Source organism: Nycticebus coucang, chromosome 8 (assembly GCF_027406575.1).
Source record: "Nycticebus coucang isolate mNycCou1 chromosome 8, mNycCou1.pri, whole genome shotgun sequence".
Classification (NCBI taxonomy): Eukaryota; Metazoa; Chordata; class Mammalia; order Primates; family Lorisidae; genus Nycticebus; species Nycticebus coucang.
Window position 1 is genome coordinate 97,331,390 of NC_069787.1, and position 24,534 is coordinate 97,355,923.

General features: G+C 53.4%; 3 protein-coding genes across 10 annotated transcripts; 1 reads left to right on the forward strand and 2 right to left on the reverse strand.

Annotated features, from left to right (window-relative positions):
* Nucleotides 1-58: 58 nt before the first annotated feature.
* Nucleotides 59-10,027, reverse strand: PCBP4 (poly(rC) binding protein 4). Of its 2 annotated transcripts, none has more exons than XM_053599782.1 (13): nucleotides 9,850-10,027; nucleotides 3,794-3,938; nucleotides 3,585-3,608; nucleotides 3,450-3,482; nucleotides 3,121-3,237; nucleotides 2,761-2,892; nucleotides 2,474-2,602; nucleotides 2,189-2,263; nucleotides 1,987-2,031; nucleotides 1,845-1,908; nucleotides 1,665-1,717; nucleotides 1,408-1,577; nucleotides 59-745 (listed from the first exon to the last, which is right to left on the reverse strand). In XM_053599782.1, the coding sequence occupies exons 2-13, from the start codon at nucleotides 3,872-3,874 to the stop codon at nucleotides 679-681; spliced, it is 990 nt and encodes a 329-aa protein (XP_053455757.1). In that variant the 5' UTR covers nucleotides 3,875-3,938; nucleotides 9,850-10,027; the 3' UTR covers nucleotides 59-678. The 2 variants fall into 2 exon arrangements, with proteins under 2 accessions (XP_053455757.1, XP_053455756.1); XM_053599781.1 differs by having other exon boundaries at nucleotides 59-942.
* Nucleotides 10,028-10,997: 970 nt separating this feature from the next.
* ABHD14B (abhydrolase domain containing 14B) lies at nucleotides 10,998-19,155 on the reverse strand. Of its 2 annotated transcripts, XM_053599784.1 has the most exons (5): nucleotides 19,123-19,155; nucleotides 15,107-15,306; nucleotides 13,715-13,950; nucleotides 12,327-12,568; nucleotides 10,998-11,985 (listed from the first exon to the last, which is right to left on the reverse strand). In XM_053599784.1, exons 1-5 carry the CDS (start codon nucleotides 19,138-19,140, stop codon nucleotides 11,806-11,808), a joined length of 876 nt encoding a protein of 291 aa, XP_053455759.1. In that variant the 5' UTR covers nucleotides 19,141-19,155; the 3' UTR covers nucleotides 10,998-11,805. The 2 variants fall into 2 exon arrangements, with proteins under 2 accessions (XP_053455759.1, XP_053455760.1); XM_053599785.1 differs by lacking the exons at nucleotides 15,107-15,306; nucleotides 19,123-19,155 and adding an exon at nucleotides 15,368-15,689.
* On the forward strand, nucleotides 15,239-23,586 carry ABHD14A (abhydrolase domain containing 14A). 6 transcript variants are annotated; one of them, XM_053599792.1, is made up of 7 exons: nucleotides 16,489-16,550; nucleotides 19,123-19,201; nucleotides 19,543-19,736; nucleotides 19,899-20,110; nucleotides 20,286-20,401; nucleotides 22,771-23,006; nucleotides 23,227-23,586. In XM_053599792.1, the coding sequence occupies exons 4-7, from the start codon at nucleotides 19,917-19,919 to the stop codon at nucleotides 23,407-23,409; spliced, it is 729 nt and encodes a 242-aa protein (XP_053455767.1). In that variant the 5' UTR covers nucleotides 16,489-16,550; nucleotides 19,123-19,201; nucleotides 19,543-19,736; nucleotides 19,899-19,916; the 3' UTR covers nucleotides 23,410-23,586. The 6 variants fall into 6 exon arrangements, with proteins under 6 accessions (XP_053455763.1, XP_053455761.1, XP_053455762.1 ...); XM_053599790.1 differs by lacking the exon at nucleotides 19,543-19,736 and having other exon boundaries at nucleotides 16,518-16,554; nucleotides 19,106-19,201; XM_053599791.1 differs by lacking the exon at nucleotides 16,489-16,550 and having other exon boundaries at nucleotides 19,109-19,201; nucleotides 19,543-19,721.
* Nucleotides 23,587-24,534: the final 948 nt, after the last annotated feature.

Below are 24,534 nucleotides of genomic sequence, written 5' to 3' on the forward strand. Positions count from 1 at the left end.
TAGGCCCAGCTGCTCCCATTTTCTGGAGATACCCCCATACCAGTATTTCACAACTTCCTGGTCGCTGAGAATATTTATTCAAAAACGGGGATTGAAAAAACTGTACAGAGTGTCTGCTGCTGAGAACCGGGCCCCTGCCCCCATGCCTCTCCCCCAGCTACCCAACAGTGCCCCCCTCTTGGGATGCCCCCCGACAAGCCCAGCCAGTCCATTCCAGTCAAAAGGGTATCAGTGGAAGCAACAGGAATCTGCAGGTGGTGGGGAGAAAATCGAGGCCCCAGCCACCCCCAGCCTTCCTCCCTGACTCCCACAGGGGCCAGGAAGCCCTAAGGGATGGGGAGGGCATGAATGGTATTCCCCCATGGTGGGATCACTAGGGAGGTCCTGGGCTGCTCCCTATCTCCAAGCACAGAGCCAAGGGGGTGGGGTCCCCTGCCCTGGGGCTGCTGTGGCTCTGAGAACCTTGGGCCAGAAACTGCCACCACTCTGAGAGGAACACCTGCCATAGACCAAGGCAGGGTAGGGGGTTCATCCATGCGTCTGGACATTAGCAGCGCTTAGGACCCCAGGCTGGAGCCTCCTTGGGTGGGTAGGGTGCAGAGGCGGCTCGCTGCCAGCGGTCCTGCCTGCCCCTGCCTGTGCCTCAGTCAGTCTCAGTAGGGGGAGAATTTCTGCCGCTCAGCCTTCTTGTTCCCATTGGCCGCTGCCATCTTGGCAGTGTAGGCTGCCAAGCCCGGAGGTGGCCCTGGGGAGGCAGGTGGTAGAGCCAAGAAGGGCATGGGCTTGAGGCCGATGAAGTTGGAGAGGGAGATGGCATAGGGTGTGCCCAGCAGACCTGGGGGAGCTGTGGGCAGGGCTGTCAGGGGCGGCGAGAAGGGGGCGGGCAGGTCTGCGGGGGCCGAACCAGGCGTCCCCCCAGAGGTAGACTTGGCCGTCTCTAGACTGGAGAGAGGGGAGATGAAGGGAAAAGCAGAAGTGAGAGTGGCGCAATGGGGGAGATATAGGGCAGGAAATCAGATGAAAGACAGGAGAGAAGAACTGAAGAAAAGACAATGACCTGGGGTGGTATGTTTGGGGGAAAGATGAGGATGGAGAAAAAGGACAAGTAGATTCTGTATGGGGTGAAGGGAGATACAGGGAGGCCAAAAAGACAGCAATGGGAAAAGAGGACATGAGGGGACTGGTATAGAGCAGTGGTTCTCAACCTTCCTAATGCCGCAGCCCTTTATTACAGTTCCTGTGGGTTGAGAACCACTGGTATAAAGGGAAAAAGACATGGGGAGGTTAAGGGAGTCAGAGATAGGCCCAGGGAAAGAAAGGAGGCCAGATCTCCCCACCCACCTCTGCCTTTCCTGGACACATGAGCCCTATGACCTGTTCAATCCCCACCACCCACCCCATGCTTACCAGGCAGTGATGAGGTACTGGGCCAGGGCAATGGAGACTGGAGAACCAGTGATGGTCACGTGCCGCTCACCAGCACCCTCCGCTTGGTTCCCAATCTTGATATGTGCCCCTGACATCTGCCGGATCTCACTGATCTTACTGCCTTGGCGCCCAATCACACAGCCAATCAGCTAGGGGGAGGCAGAATTCAAACCCTGGGCAAGGCCCAGACCACTGAGCGCCCTACCCACCCTCCAGCTACTCTATTCCCTGCTCACATCATTGGGAACCAAGAACTCCTGTGAGCTGGTCTGTGTTCCAGGATCCAGTCCTAATGGGAACAAGAAGGATGGAGTGTGATTCTGAGCCTTTCCCACATCCCCATTTCCATTCCCCAGGGAAGGGAGTGGGGCTGCCCTTTTGGAATCTGCCCTGCCTCCTCCTTAGAGGCTGCTTACCTGGCACCACACTGGGAGAGGCAAAAGGAACCGCATGGCCTGAGAGCTGCTGGAGCTTGGTGACCTTGCCAAAGAAAAAAAGAGTCAGAGGTCAAAGGAGCCTTGGTTTGAGAAGGGGTACTTTGTACTGTAGGTCACTCACCTCAGCCGGGGTCACAGCCCCATACTGACCCTGTACAGAGAAGCCCTGTAGGGATAAAGTGAGTGAAAAGGGGCTTACTATAACAGTTCAGGGAAGTTCAGCCAAAGTCATTCCTTCCCCACTCCATAGGCCCCCAATTCCTTCTTCCATACCCTCCTCCATCACCAGGAATATTTCTCACCATTCCCACTGTTCCCCTCACCTGGTTGGCAGAGAGAAGGACTGTACCTAGGGAAAGGCTGGGATGGTATGGGATAGTGGCTCCTTTGGGTGGGGACTGGAAGACATAAATGGGGAAGCTCCATCAGGATCCTCTCTGGCCCACTAACCTCCCCAAGTGCCCATAGCCTCAAGGCCCTCATGACCCTCAGGTAAATGCATCCCTGCAGCCCCACCCTGGCCTACCTGGTGTCACATGCATAAGGTTTGGGGTACCTCTTAAGGCAAGCTCAGGGCCCATCTCCCACTTCCTGCCCCAGAGCAGTACCTCCAGGATAACAGCACAGATCTGGCGCACACACAGGATGATGGCATCAGGCACCCCAGACACTGTAACAGCACGTTCTGTGGAGTTAGGGAGCAGGTCCCCTGCCACTTGTACCTGGGCACCTGTAGTCTGTAAACAGAGAACAGGGGCCACTTCTGGCTGTTCCCCTGGCCCAGAGAAAACCTACCTAGGCTCAGAAGTTCCTAGAGGATAGAAGCCATAATCCCAGTTCCCTTCTCGTTGCTGGGGGGAGAGGTTCCCTGTGGGTGGTATCCCTCTCCCCTCACCTCTCGGATCTCCTTGATCTTGGTGCCAGCCTTCCCAATCAGTGAGCCACACTGGCTAGCAGGGATGACAAGGCGCAAGGTCACTGGTGGCCTGGAGACATTCCCACCATTTGCAGGAGCAGCACAAAGGTCCTGGAGCAAGGAGATGGTAGGTTGGCTGTACACACCCATACCACACCCTCACCCCTCCTCAAGCACCTTCCTGCTAAGGGATGAGGGAAGAACCCCTTCCTCAGTCCTACCCCAAGGGAACACTGCCCTGGGCTTGACCTCCCCTCCTACTATAGCCACTATCTGGAGTTAGAGTCATATTCCTCCCAGGAAACCACTCAAGGTCTCCCACCCTGGTCAACCACAGACCTCATCCAGTTTGAAAGCAATCATGGAGACTGCATGGAAGACAGCTGCTGTAGACCCAGTGATGGTGGTGATACGCTCGGGGCAGGAGCCCTCAGAGATGGTGATCCGGGCACTACTCTGCAGGTAGAGAATGAGCACCAGGCAGTGGGTTCCCTCTCCAGAAACCTTCTGCCTATCCCACTTACCAGGCCCCAGCCAAGGCTGGAAACCACCTCTCTCTGGGGCAGTCACTGGCCAGCCCAGATGGAGGGGTTCAAGGAGAAGGTAGGGGCAAAGATCTTTCCTCTACATCAGGTGCCCTGGACTCCTCCCCCACACTCCATCCTCACCTGTTCCCGGATTCGCTTTACAGTCTCACCCTTCTGTAGAAGACAAAACAGAGAATCTCTCTTAAACCTGAGCAGCCATCACCTGGGCTAAGACCTCAAGTGGAAGGGAATATACAGAGTATAACTGGCACCTACCTTCCCAATTATGCTGCCCACCTCCTGCAAATAAGACAAAAGTAGTCAGATGGGCACCAGTGCCCCAGGCCTGGCCCCCCAACCTAGGCAGGGGCTGCACAGAAGACAGGACACTTGAGGTGACACTCATAATGGCCCAGACTTAACTTGCCCTGCCCTCCATGCCTTCCACTCCCTCCCAAGCCCCAAAAGAGCCCCCACCCGCTTACCTTCCCATGCATCAGCATCCGTAGTGTCAGAGTGATGCTGAGCTCTGGTTCCTCCTCCAGCCCCGCATCTGAGCCACTCATTCTGTCAGGCGGGGCTGGGGCCACAGTGACCTGGGAGTGTGTCCACACTGTGGCCTGACCAGCTCTGGCAGAAACAATGAAAAAGGGGGTCAGAGAAAAGTCCACTTCACTCTGCCCCTGCTTTTACATGGATCATGAGCTCCAAATGTTCCTCTGACTAATGCGTTTGTGTGTGTCTCACTAGGCTGTGTTACCTGGAAAGATCATGTAACCCTGAGTCTCAGCTTTCTCATCTTTAAAAGGGGACACAGATCCCTATCCCCAAAGTTAATGAGAATTAAAATGAGATAAGCACTACATGGTAGGTAACTAGGCCCCATGAATATCCTTCCCTTATGTTACATTAAAAGAAAAAAATTAACAAAAAAGAACTATGAGAGTCCAGAGAGGAAATCCTCCTCTCTAACCTCCTCCCTAGACCTCTGTGGTTTGGGCCTTAAAGATGGAGTTACGGTTGAAAGTTACTCCAAACAAAAGGTACTCAAATCCAGGGGCCCAGACTGCCCCTAGCTATAGAGTGGAGAAGCAGCTGGAGAGGAAGTTGGAGCAGCCATGGGAAGTCTTGAAGGGAGAGTGGCCACAAAAGTAGTAAGGTTTTAGGAGCGTACCTCCTGCTCCTTGCCTTCCCCGAGCCTGGCAAAGACATGTGTTGAGTATTGGGAGCTCCTCTACCACAGGCCCCATCTACTAAAGGTCACTAGAGCAGAGGATCCCTGCAGACAGCTCTGGTCAGGATTCATTCAGTACTGGGGGAATACAGTGTCAAGGGAACAGTAGTTTGCACAGTGGTTTTCAGTCTCTCCTATATGCTGAGAATGTCCCTGGGAACAGGAGGTAAGAAGTGTCCAACTGGTCACATTCCCAGCCTGGAACACTTTCTATTGTACCAGAAACAAGTCACTTAGACTCTGAGTCTCAATTCTTTCACTTATAAAATGAAGGGAATAACCCCTCTTAGAACTGGGTGATGGGTAAGAAAGGGATTTGGTGGGCTGTAGGAATGTCAAAGCCATTAACTAATGAAGCAAGGTGGAGCCTGAGATTAGCTACTGGGATTAGCTCAGCCGCCAGCCCTCCCCACCCGACCCCTTTTCATGCCCTGACTTAATCCTGAACCTTAATCCTGCATGGAAATCCCTCTCCTTTAGTGGCTGTCTCCTGTGAAGGCTCAGCCTTGATGGGGAGCTCGCTGGGGGACTAGAACCTGGGGAACACAGGGAGTAGGACAAACTGATGCTAAATACAGGCCAAGACCAACCCCTAACTCTGCAAATTCCTTTCGCCCAGGAGAGTGTTGGGGCAAAGGATGTGTGTGCTGGGCTTGGAGCATTAGCAATGCCTCTGGACACCTTCCTTCTCAGTCCCTGCCCCATCCTGACATAATGGTCGAGGGCATGGAGCTCTGTCTGATGCTCTCTTCTAAATTCTCCTTGCTAGCCAAGGTTTCAACATGGAGTGGGAAGGGAAAGGGAAGTGACCCTTTCTCAGAAGCCTGAGCAAGCCACCATACGGTATGAGGTCTCCATTCTCTCATCTATCCAATGGTCCCCTGAGAAACTCCCCAGGCACCTGCTCCTCCTTCCTTTTGAGCTCTGCCATAGCCTCTCCAGAAGTTGGTGATCAGCAGTGGATGTGGCAACTGTGCTCTCTGAGCATCCTGGCCAGCCTCATGCTGGCTGCCCTTGCTAGACATTCCCCCAGCTGCCTGCACTTCCCCCATCAAAGCACTTGTGATGACGTGCTTGGTTTCTGTCTCTCTGGACAGCCAAGCCCAGGAACCCCTGAGAGCAGGAGCCAAGACTGCCACCTTCTCCTTATGTCCTCAGTGTTCAGTCCAGAGCCAATCAGAGAAGGTGGTCAGAATACAGTGGTTAGCTGAGCAGATGAACTCACTGCATATAAGAGGAACCTGATGCCTAAAGAGGGTCTATAACATGCCCAAGGTCACAGAGAGGTGGGGCACGGTATGACTGGCAGGGTCCTGCCAGCTAGTGCAGGGCTGTCCTAGGCCTCATCTGCCTTCACGTTCAGGCTGCTCCTGTTAGTCCTCTTCCTAGAAGATACTCTTCCATACTGAACACCTGGATTTAGTAGTCTCTGAGACCCCTGCCTGGTCAGTAGACATGGATCCTGTTTGGTAAGGACTAACAGCCTATCCAGGGCCTCAATTTTAAACTCCAAAATTTTCTGGGCCTCAAGGACCCCTTTGCAGTAGTAAACAAACTGTCCCTATGTATCTTCACATCACCTTTAGCGGCTCCAGAAAAAAATGAGGCAGGAGGGCTAGAACATGGTCAGAACTAGAGTTTCTGCCATGAAAATGTTGCCTGGGTCTGCAGGAGAGACCTACTGCCCAAAATCCAATGGGTGACCTTGGCCAGGTCCTCACCTGACCTGGATCTTGGCCTTGGTTTACCTACCTATGTTATATCTGTGGGCTAAGGGTCAGGGGAGAGTTGCTGATCTCTCTGTGCCCTTCCTGTTCTGAGATACCCTCAAGGTCTTTCCAATCATTAGAAGAGAACATCCTTCAAATTATTCTTCTAGGTCCTGAAGAACAAGTAGCACCATTAGGCACTACTGTCTCCCCCTGCCCTCACTGGGACTCTAGGGAGTTATTTGTTGCTCCAGTCGGGTGGGCCCTGGGTCTCTGCCGGGCCACCCACGTGGTAGCCACACATCATGCCACACTGACCTCCAGTTCACCTCCAAGAGTGCCCAGCCCCCTCTGATCAACAAGGCTCCCTGGCAGAACATACCTAGCTCAGACCAGGCCTCTGACCTCAGGCATTCCCTCCTGTTCCCTGGGCCCCCTCCCCAGACCTGGTGCCCACTCCTATCTCTGGCTTTCTGCCACTCTAGCTGGAGGGGCCAGGGGTGGGGGGTGACAGCTGTGTAAGCGATGGTGGCTGCCCTCATCCTGCCCCTCCCCCCCAGCTGTCTTTCTCCCATGACAGCTGCCCAATCAAAGGGCCAGGGGCTTAGCCAGCTCCCCCCACATGCAGGGATCAAGTGTCCACCCTGGCTTTGTTCTGGAGCAAGAACAATCCAGGCATGGGGAAGGCTTCTGGGGCCAGGCAACTCAAGTAGACTGGCCCGCCCCTTGGGGGATTCCCTTGGCTCTTCTGGTCAGTGTCTGGACCAGCTAGAGCCTGTGGACCCACCTGGACTAGGGAGAGGCAGGGGTCCAGCCTCTAGCTTCATTCTGCATCTCACATCCCCCAACATCCCCAGCATCCAAACTAGCAGCCTCCTTCTCCTATTCCCACTCCCACAGCAGCCATGCCAGCCACACCCAGTGATGCTAGGGAATAGCTCAGAGCATTGACCAAGGGAGGGTGTGGCAGGGAGGTGGGCACTGGGCCTGGGGTGATCAGTACTGAGGGCTTCTGACTTCCCTGCCCATTCTCTGGGGATGCTCACCCTTCCTGATTAGGCAGGCCTGCCCAAGAACTGCCACCACATCCTGAGACACATGGGCCTGGCCTCTTAGCCGTCTAGCCTCCCAGGATGGCCAATCATACCCAGTTTGGGGGGAGGAGGAAAAGAAGAAGGCTCTAGGGGCATATCCTGAGGTCCACAAGCTCTAGCTTCCAGTTTCTTGATTTAGGTCTATTTCATAAACAAAGTACCAGGCAGGGAGGGGGAGCTCTGACAAGCTGGCAGATGCCAGAGATGCTACAGCCTTCTCACAGTATCATAGGCAGTTCCCCCCAGGAGTCTTCATAGCCAAGGGAAATCAAGGCAGACCCAATCCCAGAGTGGGATCCAGATGAAAGGCCATAGCCTCCCCTCACCATCTCACCTAATAAAGAAAGATTCCTAGCTTCTATTCTCCATGCTGAAGACTCCAAGCAACCACCCATGGCTCCCTAATGCCCAAGGAATAATGCCTGATATCCATGGACCAGGCAATCAGGCCCTTCAGGATCTGGCCCCTACTAACTTCTTCTGTCTCATCTCCACCCCATCCTCCACACACGTCAGGCTGCAGGACACACCTAGCAACTCCAGGCATCTGAGCTTTTGCCCAGGCTGATCCCAATTCAAAATGCCCATCCTCCCCACTCTCTATCAAAATCCTCCTAGAAGGCCACCTCCTCTGTGAAGTCCTTCCCAGCTTTCCAAGTCAGATGTAACCACTCAGGCCAATGTGGCCCCCAGACATATGACTGCAACTTAAGGGAGCCCAGTTGGGCATTTCTGAAACTGTATTTCCACTAAACAAGAGCTCCAGATAGACAGAAAATTGAGACAGGACCAGGCTCAGTGTGCCAGGAGAAGAGTTAGGGCTCACAGGCCCTGGGTGCAGGGAGTAATGAGGGTAGGGTGAGAAGACTCAGTGCATGAGGGCCCAGCCACATGAGCAGAGCCAGGAATTGCCTGGACCAGATTCCTAACTCGTTCCTTAGCATCCCCAGCCCCTGCTCCCACTGTATTTCCAGGTCTAGGAACTCTCCATACATGTTACTAGGGTGGGGGATTTAGGCTGTGCTTTGGAATTTCTGGAAGACCAGAGTGGGTCTCCCCATGGCAAAGAGGGACTAAAAGAAGAGCTGGGGGTGGGATAGTTTCACAGAGTTGAGTCAGGCTCAGCCTGTCACCACTGGAAGAGCTTCACCAATCAAGAGAGAAACCTGAGGCCCAGAAAGGAAAGGGATTGTTTGTAAGGCTACATGAGAGGCAAGTGGCAGAGCTGGAAGAATCCACTACCTGTGTAGCTCAGATCTGTTTCCTTAAGGGGTCAGCGCCACTGGGCAATGGTGATAGAGGCTGGAAAGGGAGCAGTGATGGGGTGAAGGAAGGGTGGACAGAGCCTGTCTGGGGACACAGGGTGGGGCAAGCCAGCCTCCCCGTGGCCTGGGCCTGCCAGGGTGTGTGGGCCGCCTGCTCCCAGCCCCCCACCCTGAGCATGCAAGGAGAACAATCCCCTTGTGTTTGGGCTGTCTGAGCTTGCATGCTGATGAAGGCTAGAGGGTGGGGGCTGGGATGAGGACACCTTAGAGGTTGAAGGGGTTCTAGAACTTGGAAGCATTAGGGGATTTCTAGATGAGGAAAGAATAGGGTCCTGAGTATTGACCCTGAAGCAACAAGGGTAACCTCAGGGAACAGCAAGGGCTGGAGCTCAGTTCCTAGGGAGTCAATGGTGTCTAAGATCTCTTTGTGGGAGAAGGAAGGCCCCTAGGGACACATGCCCTATTGGTCCAGCATGACAGTGATCGTCCTGGGCTTGGTGGGGACCCAGAGTTCCACATTCTGGGAGGAGGGAATGCAACTGGCCCTGGCTGCATCACCTCCAAGACCATTCTCCTGGATGCTGGGGCCGGGTGGGGCACTGGGTGCCACAGGTCTCAAGATGGCGGGCCAAGGATAGTGGAGTGAAGAGGCCAGCATCTCCCTCTCCTGGCCAGGCAGTCATGAGGGCTAGGTTGAAGTGAGTAGCAAAGCCCACAGCCCCCCAGCCCCCAGGACTCCTGCCAAGAAGCTAGGTCAGAGATGAAAGGCTGAGGAGCAAGAGGGATCACCCTGAGCCCCCAACTGTCATCTCCATATGCCCATGGCCTGGAGGTCTGTGTCTGGCTCCCCCAAGGACTGCAGAGAATAGGAAGGGGTGTGTGCCCAGCCAAGAGCTGCAGGAGAATGGCAGACAGAGCGCAGAGAAGGAACAGAACCAGAACCCAGGGCAGGAGGTAACGAGAAGAGCAGGCCCCAAAAGACAGAAACACTGAGTGGGATGGGGGCCTCAAATCTGGGATCTAAGGTTCACAAAGCCCCTCCCCTGGTGCTGGGGCTCCTCTGGTAAACCAGCGCCCCCCACCTGTGCAGGCCTCTGCAGGACAGGGAACATGTTCCTCGCAGTCTCCCAGTCCCCTAAAGCCGGGCCCCCAGCCCGTGGATCCGTGCGCGGACTCTCCACCCCTGAGAGAACCCCCAAACTTCGCGGCCCGCCGTGCCCCGCCCGGCCCGCGCCCTACCTCGCTGGGGTTGTTCTGCGGCTGCGGCGGCGGCGGCGGCGGCACAGCGGCTGGGCCGCTCAGTCCCACATTGTCCCCGGGAGAGGCGGCCGCTCACAACTGCGAGTGACATCAGCTGCGAACAATGAGGGGTTTGACAGGCGCGGAGCCCGGCCGGCCCGGAGCCCGGCTCCGCGCCCCCCCACCCCCCGGCCCGCCCGGCCCGGCCCCTCCCCGCCCCCTCCCGGGATCCGATTACAGCGCGCCGGGCCCGCCCCAGCAGCCCCAGTGCCGCAGCTGCCCGCCCCGCCCCGCCCCGCGCGCCGCGGTACGCCCCGAGCCGCGGTCGCTTCCGGGAGGACTCGGGAGACCCTTCCCCTGTAGCTGCCCGGGTCCCCGGGATTGGGGGGCAGGGGTGTCCGGCCTGACGCGCGGTCTCTAGCCGCGCTCTTTCCCGCCCCGCTCCACTCCCGCCAGGCCAAGACTTCCGGCCCGCCCCGAGCCTCTGCCGAGCCCCCTGCATTCCCCTCGCTCCTGGCCCGGGTCTCCTGGAGCTTAGAGCTTGGGCTTCGACCTTTTGCCCCACCCAGTTCCCCGCTCTCCTCGCTTCTGTGCCTTCCTACACTCGGGCTTTCGCCCACCCAGACCCGCGCCCCTCAGCTGCCCACAGCTTGGTGCTGCCCGGCCCTTGTCGGCGTAGGACAGGTTAAATCGGACCAGCTGGAGGAGGGGCCTGAGAGCCGTGTGGCCCTGGTATACTCCGTGATTCCCCCAAATCTACCCCCAGAATTCCGTTTTGGGCTGGGGTTGCAAGGGACCAGCGCCGTTCGTTGAGTCCTATACTAGGGAAAGGATGAGTGGGGGGAGGAGCTGAGCTGTACCCAAGTCCTCCGGGCCCCCGCCCCCTGGGGAGCGATTTTCCCCCCCTTGGTAATCAGCTCAGCCTGCTCCCACTGACCTCCACCTCCCCCCACAACTGAGTCTCTTGGCACCTGGGTGTGTGTGTGTGTGGGTGGGGAGGGGAATCCAATCTCCCTTCCTTTCCATCTGGCCTGGTGGACAAAGGGCAGGGGGACCATCTGGTCCCGCCAGAGTGGGGGAGGGGCACACAGTGTGGTCCCAAGGGGTGGGAGAGGGGCGGCGCTCTGGGAACAGCAAAGCCTGAAGGGTCTAATTGCATCACTTTATTTCACCGACCTCCACTCTGTCTCCCCACCCCCACCCCAAAACCTCACAGCAGAAAACCAGCTTGGCTGGGAAGATCCAGGCTTAATAACCTGGGGAGGTGTGGAGCACCCAGGAAGGAGAAAAGCAAGAAATGAGAGGCAGAGAGGTGGCCCCTTCCTCTGTGGGGCATTTCGGAGCTGCGGCCAGCTGCAACCTGTGACTGAGTAGAATCCAGGGCTGGCCACAACCTAAGCCGGCCAAAAGGGTCTCCTATAAGGGCTGGCCCATGTGGGCCCCACCTTCCCAGCCAGTGATGTGCTACATGGTTAGAGGTGGATGTGAGAATGTGCAGGTCAGTCCAGAATTACATGTACCTATGCAGTTGCTTCCAAGGGAAGGGTCATATTTGGGAACATAGACAACTTTTAAACACATAGACATGCCTATGTGCATGTATATATCTGTGGCCTAAAAGAGGTTGGGAAGTGTATGGGATGAATGACTGACTTGCAGGGCAGTTGGAGGAGGAATTGGGAGGGGAAGGCTGAGCAGAGCAGAGGAAGGAGTGAAAACCTAGCAGAGAAGCTCATCTAATGGATTACCCTCCACCAAATTATGTCCCTCGATTCCTGAGTTTTTCCTCTTGATTTTACCTCATCAGTCTGTCACTCCAAGAGAAAAAAGCAGAAAAGACATATAGACACACACACCTGTTGCATGTGCATGATGAACCAGACCCCACGGAGGGAAGAGAGAGAGAGATATCTCAAGGCAGGCAGGCAGCCCACCCCCAATTGGCAAGGCTGGGCCTCATGCTAGCCCCTGCAGGAAGTCTAGCAGCCCTGCATGCCACTCCTCAGGTTTGTCCAGGTAACAGGAGTGCCCTGCCCCCTTCATGATGAGCACCCGGTGGTTAGGCAGCTGCTTCAGATGCTCGAAGCTGGTTTGACCCATGGGGTCCTGGTCTCCATATACAATCAAAACTGGAGTCTGAGAGAAAGGAAAGGAAGGCAGAGTCAACAGCAATTGGTCACACCAGCCCCATCCTCCTGGAAGCCAGCTCCAGCCCTCCCCACCACTTCAGTTTCTCCCTGAGCCCACCTCAAATGAGGGAGAGAGACAAGCTGGCCCAGTGGGTATGGGCCTAGATTGGTATCTGCCCCAGTACACAGTTAGCACAAGGCTTGGCAAATGATCTATTAAGTAAACCCAAGGGTGGAGCTTGGTGGTGAGCTCTTCTCAGAAGATACCCATTATCCATCCCCCCAGATGAGGAAGGCCCATAAATGGACACCCCATCAGGGGCATCTCAGCTTCCCATACAGGGGTACCTTCACAATGGCATAGTCAGCAGCATTGATTTTATCAGTGCAGATGGGGGCCACAGGCACATAGCCCCGAAGCTGGGAGCCAGGGGCCGTGAGGAAGGGCAGGGAGTACATGCCACTCAATGATGGGCTGATCACAACCGGGGGGCCTAGCTCCAAGGAATCTACCACAGCTGCCAGGAAACTGCCAGGGACCAGCTCCCCAATAGGGGCAGGGGCTGCTGCTTTCTTGGAGCACCCCAGACCTGTAGGGATTCAGGTGTAGGAGAGACAAGACAAGAGCAGACAATGGGAAAACAAAAGAGAGAAGATCTCTTCCTCCAGAAAGCCCTCCTGTAACACCCAGTGTGCCCGGGTTTATTCCTACAGCAGCCTAGATTTATAATTTTGTGACAAGCATGAGCCATTTCTTTCCATATTTGTGCCCATCTCTCCCACTAGTAACACTATCCTGGAAAGAATCAGGTTCTAACATCCAACAGGGTTGGGGCCAAGTCCCAATTTTCCATTTACTGTCTATGTGGATAAGTACTCCCCCTCCCCACCCCCCCAGCCCTCTCTCCACTGCTCAGTTTCCTCATCTATTAAAAGGGAATACTAAAATTATCTGACAGTTAAGATTGCTGTGCTTAAAAGTCATCTGGCCCTGGATCAGCACAGGGTGGGCTTCTCAAGGACAGTGGCTGAGGGCCTGATTCTGCACTGATACCCACCCCCCACCTGCATCAACAAGATTAGCTCAAGACCTTTACCCTAAAGCTCAGCCCAACCCACTGTTATAACCAGTCCTGCCCAAGCTGGAGGCCTGCCCTTGGGCCCTGAAACCATACCGGTCTGGCCAATGAGAGGTTCAGATCAACCATGCTGCCCTGTCCCTTCCACCAATGGCTGGGACCCAACAGTCCTTGTTATAACAGGCAGTCCTAGTTATAACAGGTGGTCTGAGGGTTGCCCTTTTATCCCCCAGAGACCAGATCAGGGATTTGCATGTAGAATCACAACCTGGTCCATGACCAGGCCCTGCCCCCAGGAAACTCAGGTCTCACTACTCAGAGCTCCAACAACCTGTGGTTATACTTCAGTGAAAATATTTTACTTCCAATTGGCTAATCATCAATTACTATGTATCAGATACTAGCTACTTAACTCCCACTCATTGGATAATCTCATTCCATTCTTACTAGAGCCGGCCCCAAACACGAGTGTGGTTATCTTTCATTATAGTTGAGGAAACAGGCTCAGAGACACCAAGACACTGCCTGGTAACAACAAGGAGCAGCTGGGCAGTGTCCAGACCACATCAGGATCAAGACTGGAGAAGCTCTGAGCCCAGCCTGGCTATATCCTCTCAGGCGCCCCAACCCCTGCCCAGAAGCCTGTCCCTGAAGTACCTGGTAGGTCAATGGCCACAGCCCGGTAGCCAGCCTGGGCCAGTCTGTGCAGCGTACCCAGGTTCTGCCAGGTCTTGGAGGAGAAGCGGTTACCATGCAACAACAGCACAGAGAAACGAGCCTGCCCACTGCCCGGTCGTGCCTCTCGGAAGAAGAGACTCTGGCCTTGCACCTGGATGGTGCCCTCGCTCTGCTCCACGCCTGCCGCCATACCTGCTGCCGTGATAATGGAGTGCCTATGGTTCAAAGCCAGGCTGATAAGGGGCCACAGAACATCCTGCGCAGATGGAGCATGGAGGCTGCCACAGAGAGGGGTAGGGAACAGCAAGGAGGCCTCCAAGAGGCTTCCAAAACTCTAGGGACATCCTTTGGGGTCAAGAAGATAAGGGTGTTATTTCTGCCTCTGCCACTCAATTGTATAACCTTGGGCATCAGCTTCTTCATCTGCAATATGGGAACAATAAAACCTACCTCAAGGTCAGCGCCTGGGGCTCAGTGAGTAGCCCCATATACCCAGGGTGGTGGGTTCAAACCCAGCCCTGGCCAAACTGCGACAACGACAAAAAAATAGCCGAGTGTTGTGGCGGGCGCCTGTAGTCCCAGCTGCTCGGGAGGCTGAGGCCAGAGACTCACCTAAGCCCAAGAACTGGAGGTTGGTGTGAGCTGTAATGCCACAGCACTCTACTGAGGGTGACAAAGTGAAACTCTGTCTCTAAAAAAAAAAAACCTACCTCAAAAATTAGTAATTTAATTAAGAGTTTAAGAAAAAAAAAAAAACAGTGAGGCCAGGCGCAGTGGCTCACACCTATAATTCTAGCACTCTGGGAGGTGGAGGTAGGTGGATCACTTGAGCTTGAGTTCCAGACCAGCCTGAGCAAGACAAGAGGGAGATCGCGTCTCTAATAAAAATAGAAAAACTAGCTGAGAGTTGTGGGGGGCGCCTATAGTCCCAACTACTCAGGAGACTGAGACAGGAGGATAACTTGAACCCAGTAGTTTGAGGTTACTGTGAGTTATGATGCATTGGCACTCTACCCAGGGCGCCTTTAAAAAAATAGTGATGAAGCCTGGTCATGGTAAGAATTCAAAACGTGGGGCTCCCATTGAGATTATTGGTCTCATCCTTACTATTCTTTTCTACAAATGGGGATAATAGTTCTAGCTCCAGGTGGCTGATAGTATTAAACGAGACCGCGCATGTGCATGCCTAGCGCGCAGTAAATGCTCAGTCAACGGTAAGTACCTGACTCTTTTACTGACCAGCCTCATCTTCTCCAACGCACTGTGGTGAGTTGGCACCATAGGCCCGAGGGAGCCCAGAGTGAGATAAAAAGCCCATTCCAGGGGAAACCAAAGCGCCCAGAGGGGAAGGGCTTTGGAGTTCTGACCTACCAGAGATGCGGAGTGTTTAGCGGGCTGCCCGCCAGGACCCAATACACTGATGCCACAGTCCCGAGCACCGCCACCGATAGCTTTGTCCCTTCCTCTGACCAAGGTTCAGGCCCGGCGGGTCTGAAAGGGCACACAGCGGTGGGGGAGGGGGAGCAGCTCCAAAGGAGGAGATCTGGAGATTCGAGATGGAAAGATTTGGGGTAGGTGCGGGTGGCTTTTGACTGGAGAAAAAGAGAGGGGTCGAAAGCGCAGAACGGGTACCTGAGAAGCCAAGAGGACCCGCGCAGAACAGAGGCGAGGGCTGGCGGTGGACCGAGGCCTGGGAGGGAAGCAGGGAAGAGTCCAGCTCCAGGGCGGGGGCTAGGCGGTGTTTCCGGGCGCCCTCTTGTGGCCACAAGCTGCCGCTCACTCCTTCGGCGCCGCTAAACCTCCTTGTTCTACATTGGCCTCAGTTTCTCCAACCCCTGCGCGGTCCCGAAACCGCCAACGGCCTGCCCCACATGGATATGGCGTAGCTTGAGAAGGAGGGTTCCTACGGGATCATATCCCTGTTGCTCCCTTCCTGCCTCCATCCCCTTAATGCCCAGCCAGTGCTCCCCTGGCCGAGTTGTCAGCCTGGCAGAGAGTTGTGCGCCTGGCGCGGAGTAGAGGCCCAACAGGTTTGATGAAAGGCTCCACCAGTGTCCAGCCAAGTGGACTTGATCGTTTCCCAGCGCCCCCAAGCCTGTTTGCCTGCAGAATAAGTTAGATGTTGCCCACCTCTGCAGGGCACCAGTAAGAAGTAAACACCCTCCGCACAGCCTCTCTCTGCTAGGCTAGTCGCTTCGCGGAGCGCTGAGCCTGGGACATTGTTCATTTATCTCCAACCAGGATAAGTACCATGAGTACACGTGAAGACGCCCAGAAGCCTCCTACACAGATACCCTGCATTTGGGGGTGGAGTGGTAGGTGGGGGGAAAGTAGTGGGGCTGAGAGCTGATGCTACTGCATAGCAATATCTGGCATTTACACAAGGAGGCCTCTGTCCTGGGCACTGTTCTTAGCTTGACCGGTCCTTAAGTGTGTATACTACTTACGACAACCCTATGCTTTGGGTCTTATCTTAACTCCATTGTACAGAGAACTGAGCGAGGAGGAAATGTTCTAGGGAACATTCCCAGCCAGATGGCTCTCCGCCATCCCTTAGGCTAAAAGCAATATGGAAAATTTGGACCGGCCTCAGAGCTTTGGGGCGCCGCCCCCAGTACCCCTTCCCCCGGGACTACTCCGAAACAGGGCTGCAGGCCTGAGGCTACGGACTGCGCAGGCGCGCCTCCGTATCCTCGCTCTCCACCACCCAGTGCCAGAGCAGCCGCGAAGGGGCTAGGGCCGCGCCATGGCCCGGGCGCTTTTCGGCTGCTGGTTCCGCGTGGGCGGAGCCCTTCCGGTCATGCAGGTGGGCCGGGTGAGTGTTCTGGAGGAGGGAGGTCGGCTGGTTGCTCAAGGGAGGGACGCTTTTGCCTCGCCCCTTGCCCTGTGCCCTGGGGCAGAGTCCTGAAGGAGAAGCGGGCCCTGGGGCACTGGGGCCGCGAATCGAGTGCCTGTGTGCTGGTGTGTTGTATGTACACGTGCGCAATTGTCTGCATGTTTTCTTGGCAGTCTGGGTGTATGTGCTTGTCCACTTGTGTATCTGTGTGGTGTCTGTCAGTGTGTGTTTCTGCATGATTATATGGGAGATGTGTTCCTCAAACTGTTAGCCTGCTTTTGTCTGTCTGCTGTATTTCTGCATGTAATTTTAAGGATACCGACCAGCGTGTATGTCTGTGCGTGCATTTCTGAGGGTGTGTGAGTGTGTTTGTCAGACTGCCTGTGTGTGCATGTGACTTTCTTGAATGTCTACTGTTAGGGTTGTATGACCATACTTAAGTATTCCTGAGGGTATATATGTGGTCCTGGGTTTTATTTTTTATTTTACTAGATGGGGTCTTGCTATGATGTCCAGGCTGGTCTTGAACTCCTGGCCTCAAACAGTCCTCTCACCTTGGCCTTCCAAAATGCTGGGATTATAGGCAGGCCGGGATTACATGCTTGGCCTGTGCGTGGTTTTTGAAAGCATGTATGTCTCCACCAGTCTGCCTTCCTGATACTTGACTGTGTGTGTGACTTAGCTTGTGCAAAAGAGAATTACGGGGACAAAAGTTGTCTGTGTGGAAGTGTATACACCTGTGTGTTATTGTCAATGTACATATTCCAGTAACCTAAAGTCACAGTTTACCTTAGCCCCATCTGTAAAGCAAATTAAGTAAATGGCTGCAGGCTTGCTGTTTCTGTCTAGTACCACTGTCACCCAAGATTACCAAGGCAATGACCAAAGCTCTGCCCCTCCCTCCCAGGAAAGGTACGGGGGCACCCCAAGGGAACCATGAAGAAAGGTCCAGTGGGGATACTCCACCTAGTAGGAGCCTGGACTAACACCCACTTGGAGGAATGTGTCTGAGGCTGTGGTCTGGAAGAAAAGAGGAGTGCGCTCTTCCTTTGCCAGGCTCCTGGCTTTCTGGGACTACAGGCATTCACCATATGCATACAAGCACACAAGAGGATGCCACTGAGGCCCACACACAACCTGACCCCAGAACCTGTGGGTGGGAGGCTGGGGAAATGTCCCCCAAAATGTCCCAGAGAGGTGGATGGGCCCAAAGACAGGTCCCCAGCTCCTAACTCTCTGCCTGGCACCTAGTTGGTACTTAAAGACATGTTTGTGACTGGGTGTGATAGCTCATGCCTGTAATCCTAGCACTCTGGGAGGCCAAGGCAGATCCCTTGAGCTCAAGAGTTCGAGACCAGGGGCGGCACCTGTGGCTCAGTCGGTAAGGCGCTGGCCCCATATACCAAGGGTGACGGGTTCAAAACCGGCCCTGGCCAAACTTCAACCAAAAAATAGCCGGGCGTTGTGGCGGGTGCCTGTAGTCCCAGCTACTCGGGAGGCTGAGGCAAGAGAATCGCTTAAGCCCAGGAGTTGGAGGTTGCTGTGAGCTGTGTGAGGCCACGGCACTCTACCCGAGGGCCATAAAGTGAGACTCTGTCTCTACAAAAAAAAAAAAAAAAAAAGAGTTCGAGACCAGCCTGAGCCAGAATGAGACCCTGTCTCTAAAAATAGCCAGGCAAATGGTGAGTGCCTGTAGTCCCAGTTACTCAGGAGGCTGAGTCAAAAGGATCTCCTGAGCTCGAGAATTTGAGGTTGCTACGAGCTATGATGCCACAGCACTCTGCCAAGGGCAACAAAGCGAGACTCTGCCCCCCTCCAAAAAAGAAAACATGTTTACTGGAATCTTGGAGTGATGCAGGGTGCCAAGGCACAAGAAATGACAGAGACAGCTCCAGGCAAAGTCCACTATATTATTTAAATCTCAAGGAAGATTGGGATGACACCTACCAGGTTATCTCATCTTACTGACAAACTGAAAACACAAAGTTGGGAATTACCAACCTTAGAAGCAAAGGCTGTCTGCCTTGTTTGGGTCCTGAGTCCTGAAGTCTGTCCCCTGGGCTAGGGAAGGCCCCTGCCTTGAAGAATCCATGAAGCAGATCATTTGGGATAAAGCATTTTATGTGTGTAAAATAGGAACAAGAGGGTGGTGTTCATCTCTGGCCCCATGCTGCCTGTTCCATTCCTAGGTATACCATGATCCTCCCTGGCCCCACATCTTCTCATGCTTCAGCGTTTCTTCTATCATGGACCTTCTTCATGAGCCTCTTAATACAGCTTGGGTCCACCATTAAATATAATATGATTATAAGACACATTCTGATTTTAGCAGCATTATCTGTGTCAAGATAAAAAGACCAATTCAGGGCAGTGCCTGTGGCTCAAAGGGATAGGGCGCCAGTCCCATATGCTGGAGGTGGTGGGTTCAAACCCAGCCTCAGCCAAAAACCACAAAAAAAAAAAAAGACCAATTCAAACACACGCTCAGTGGGAGGTCCCCCCTTCTTCTTTCTTTCTTTTTTTTTTTTAAACAGAGTCTGTCTTGCCCCAGATTGGAATGCCCTGGCATCAACCCAGCTCACAGAAACTTCAAACTCCTGGGTTTAAGTGATCCTTCTGCCTCAGCCCAGGTACCTGCCACAACATTGGCTAATTTTTCCATTTTTAGTAGAGAAGGGGGTCTTGATCTTGGTCTTGAACATCTAAGCTGAAGGCATCTTCCTGTCTCGGCCTCCCAAAGAGCTAGGATTACAGATGTGAGCCGCCACACCTGGCTGAGAGGTACCCTTGATGGTCCTCACCACTCTGTCCAACAGAAAAACTTCAGTTCATCCATTGCCACCTACCCCCTTCCTCCTTGCCAACCCCAGTATATCTTGGTGGTTAGGAGTCCAGCCCAGGGTTCAAATCCTAGGTCACCCACTTGCTACCTCTCTGAGCCTCCATTTCCTCATCAGTAAGAGACCTATAGTTCCATCTACTCCCCACAGTTCTTTGTGGATCTGTGAGCCCTTGCATGTGAAGAGCCAAGCCCAGGGCCTGCTATCACTTGATGATCAGAAGTTGTTTTTGCTGCCACAGTGAGGATGATGGTCACTGAGCATGCCGTGTGCCAGAGAACACCTCAAAGACACCTCCTAAGTTTGCAGAGTATCTGATGCCTTGGCATGTGGAATGGTTGTTTGTGAACCCTCAGACCTTTGCCCAGGGCAAGGGAAGGGGCAAGAGCTGGAACTCTTCTGCTGGGGGCTTCTGGGTGGGGCTTGGGGGTGGGGTTCAGGGGTTCTTGTCCAGGGCTCAGCCCCACCTCTTTTCCCTCTCCTCCAGACTGTGATACAGACCTCCATGAGCCGGACCCAAGTAGCTCTGCTTGGCTTGGGTCTGCTGCTTATGCTACTACTGTATGTGGGGCTGCCCAGCTTCCCTGAGCAGACTTCCTGGCTCTGGGGAGACCCCAATGTCGCAGTCCTGACTGGTCTCACCCCTGGCAACTCCCCCATCTTTTACCGTGAGGTGCTTCCACTCCACCAGGCACGCAGGTAGGTGCTGACTCAAGGGTTCAGTGAAGGGACTAGGCCCAAGGGGAGTCCCTATGTGGGAGCCCGGTCTGACTCAGGATGTTCAGGGACTGGGAGGGCAGTGGGAGAAGCCCAGAAAGAAAGAACAGAGGTTCCCCCAGACCCTCAGGATACACATTCCACTGTATGCCTGCAGGGTGGAGGTAGTGCTACTCCATGGAAAGGCCTTTAACTCCCAGACATGGGAGCAGCTGGGCACATTGCAGCTGCTGTCGCAGAGGGGATACCGGGCTGTGGCCCTTGACCTTCCAGGTGAGCACCCTTACCCCCAGTCTAAGGAGGCAGGATGCAGCTATAAGGGGGAAGCTTCCCAGAGGGGGAACTGCAGGAGTAGGGAAGCCCTAAGGTATGGCTGGGGGGACATCTGGACTTTAGTGTCTGGACAATCACTAGCAGCTCACAGCACAAGATGGGACCACAGAAAAGTCTGTATTTTTATTTTCTACTTTATTTTCTACAGCATGGATTGTTATATGTCACAGAACAAATAGAAACTTGACTCACTGGGGCGGGGGACTCACTATACTTTTTATTACAAATTACGTAGCTTTTTGTTTAAATATACAAATGATTTGTGCTGTCATTCCTGTAATTAAGGAAAAAAATCAAAAAATAGTGAAGCCCTCAGAGACTGGTGCCAAATTTGGGGGCTGCCAGAGCCTCTTCTGGGCATTTTCATACTCAGAGATACAGACAATATGCAGACTGTCTGGTGGGGGTTATAGACATGACTAGTGTCCTGCCCGCTTAGCTAATCCATCTGCAGCTTGGTTTTCTCCCTATATACCATGTCTCACAGGTCACACCAGTCCTTGCAAACCACCTTCTGATAACTCCCCAATATGCACCACAGGAGGGAGGAATAGCTGGAGGCTTTATCCAGTTATTCCTCTAGTGATGGATATGTATTTTAGCAGTGTTTTTCTGCCTTTTTTATCTCACAGCACACTTGAATCTATAGTTAAACTTCTGTGGCATACTTAAATTATGTTGACTGAAAAAAGAGTAACAAAGAATGGGTGTGGTGGCTCACTCTATAATCCTAGCACTCTGGGAGGCCAAGGCAGGTGGATTGCTTGAGGTCATGAGTTCCAAGACCAGCCTGAGCAAAAGCAAGACCTCGTGTTTACTAAAAATAGAAAAACTGAGGCAAGAGGATTGCTTGAGTCCAAGTTGGAGCTTGCTGTGAGCTATGAAGCCATAGCACTCTACCCAGGGCGACAGCTTGAGACTGTGTCTCAAAAAAAAAAAAAAAAGAAGTTCAAAGCACAGTAAGTACATTTTGTTATTCTTTTTTTGTTTTGTTTTGTTTTAGAGACAGAGTCTCACTTTATCGCAGTCAGTAGAGTGCTCACAGACAGCAACCTCCAATTCCTGGGCTTAGGTGATTCTCTTGCCTCAGCCCCCCGAGTAGCTGGGACTGCAGGCGCCTGGCACCACACCTGGCTATTTTTTTGTTGCAGTTTGGCTGGGGCCAGGTTCGAACCCACCACTCTCAGTACATGGGGCCAGCGCCCTACCCACTGAGCCACAGGTGCCGCCCATTTTTTTTTGAGACAGAGTCTCAAGCTGTTGCCCTGGGGAGAGTGCTATAGCGTCACAGCTCACAGCAACCTCAAACACTTAGGCTCAAGCAATTCTCTTGCCTCAGGCTCCCAAGTAGCCAGGACTGCAGGCTCCCGCCACAATGCCCAGCTGTTTTTTTGTTGTAGTTGTCGTTGTTTAGCAGGCCCAGGGCCAAGGTAAAACCTATCAGCCTCAGTGTATGTGGCTGGCGCCCTTCCCACTGAGTTACTGGCACCGCCCTGTGCTTTGAACTTCTTTCGAAAATAATTTAATATTTTAAAAAATTTTGGGCCAGGCACAGTGGCTCATGCCTGCAATCCTAGCACTCTGAGAGGCCAAGGCGGGTGAATTGCTTGAGCTTTCGAGTTTGAGACCATCCTGAGCAAGAGCAAGACCTTGTCTCTAAAAATAGCCAGGCATTGTGGCAGGTGCCACTAGTCCCAGCTACTTGGGAGGCTGAGGCAAGAGAATCACTTGAGCCCAAGAGTCTGAGGTTGCTGTGAGCTATGACATCATAGCACTCTACCGGGGGCAACAAAGTGAGACTCTGTCTCAAAAAACCATATATATAGTTTTTAATTTTCACAACACACCTAAGATCCTCTCATGGCACACACTGGTTGAAAAGCACTGTATTACAGATCGTTTTAGGATTTTCAGTGTCAGTTGAAATGCTCACACAACATGGCAGAAGCATCTTTGGATGTGCTTCTTTGAGCATGTGGTCACTAATTTCTCTAGGTTAGCTATTGAGCACAATTGATGAGTCAAAGGATCTATATTTTAAATGTTGACAAATACTACCTCACTCTCCCAAAAGGCTATGCGGTTTTATTTTCTGATTAGTCAAGTATGAAAGTTTCCATTTCCCCATATCTTTTACCAACACTGGATATTCAGTCTTTTTAGTTTTGCTAATACTAATGAATGAATAATATGTTTTTCCAGCAGGTCTATTACATTACATTACTTCTAGGAAGTTTAGAGTAGCATGTGCCAGGTAGTCCTGGGCCTCTTCCTAGCCCCCCTCAGCTGGAGCTCACTGCTGTTCTCAGGTTTTGGGAACTCGGCACCTTCAAAGGAGGCACGCACAGAGGCAGGGCGGGTGGAGCTGCTGGAGCAGGTGCTACGGGACCTGGAGGTGCGGAATGCTGTGTTGGTGAGCCCCTCACTGAGTGGCCACTATGCCCTGCCCTTCCTGATGCGAGGCCACCACCAGCTACATGGATTTGTGCCCATCGCACCCACCTCCACCCAGAACTACACTCAGGAGCAATTCTGGGCTGTGAAGGTACTGGGAGAAGGCTCTTCAAAGGTCCTGGTGCCCTGTCTGTGGCTTGAGTCATGGGAGTTCAGGACTCAAGCCTTACTTGGAGAGACATGGCCTTACCCCTGATCTTAGGTGGAAGAGGTGGGGTGTTGGGAAAGAAAGGCTTCCTAAGGAGGTGGGTCTGGGGGTGGTCAGATCCTCATCAGGCCCCAGGGTCACAGCCCCTTGCCTTGCCCCACAGACCCCAACCCTCATCCTGTATGGAGAACTGGACCGCATCCTGGCTCAAGAATCCCTGCGACAGCTCCGCCATCTGCCCAACCACTCAGTGGTGAAGCTACGCAATGCAGGCCATGCCTGCTACCTCCACAAGCCACAAGACTTTCACCTCATCCTCCTTGCTTTCCTTGACCGTCTGCCTTGAACTAATCCACTACTCAGGCAGGCCTGACCAGAGTTTAGAGGGTTTGGACTACCTACCACCCTCCTGCCACCAGGAAGACAGCTCCTGGGATTAGAGGACAGAGGTCAGAGGTTCAGACCCAGCCAGAACCTCTCATTTCATCTCACAAACACAATTAAAAAAGCATTTGTCTTGCCTAGAGTATGTCAGGTCCCATTTCCTATGGCACTTGGAGAGAGGCAGGAGTGGGAGGCAAATCTGGGACTGCTTTGGGGCTGGGAGCTGAAGAGTGTGCTCCAGCAGTATGGGAGGGCTAAGACTGTACTACTGCCTAGCTGTCTACCCTCACCATTCTGCCTCAGTTTCTTCATCTATAAAATTGGCATGATGGCAACATCTAACTTGGAGGGTGGTATGGTATAAGATTGCATGAGTTTGGCTCGGCACTCGTAGCTCAGTGGTTAGGGTGCCAGCCACATACATCAAGGCTGGTGGGTTCAAGCCTGGCCCAGGCCTACTAAACAACAATGACAACTGCAACAGAAAAATAGCCAGGCCTTGTGGCAGGTGCCTGTAGTACCAGCTACTTGGGAGGCTAAGGCCAGACACTCGCTTAAGCCCAAGAATTTGAGGTTGCTGTGAGCCATGATGCCACTGCACTCTACTTACGGTGACATAATGAGAAAAAGAAAAAAGAAAATTGCATGAGTTTGGATAACTGGAGCACTTGTTGTACAGGCTGAGAAACGGTTGTATTACTGCTGCTGCATGATCACTGGGATTGGTGGGAAATCCAGAGTCTGGGCAGCTGAGTTGGGTAAGTCAGGAACCTGGGGTCAAAGGGAGCAGGATGTGTAGAGGTGGCTGTGGAGAATGAGGTTTAAGAATTATTAGTAACATAGCCATAGCGTTGTGGTGGGCACCTGTAGTTCCAGCTACTTGGGAGGCTGAGGCAAGAGAATCGCTTAAGCCAAAGAGTTTGAGGTTGCTGTGAGCTATGGCACTCTACTGAGGGTGACATAGTGAGACTCTGTCTCAAAAAATAAAAAAATAATAATTACTGGTAGCATAGCAATGTGAGCTATGACACCATGGCACTCTACTGAGGGCAATAAAGTGAGACTCTGTCTTAAAAAACTATATATA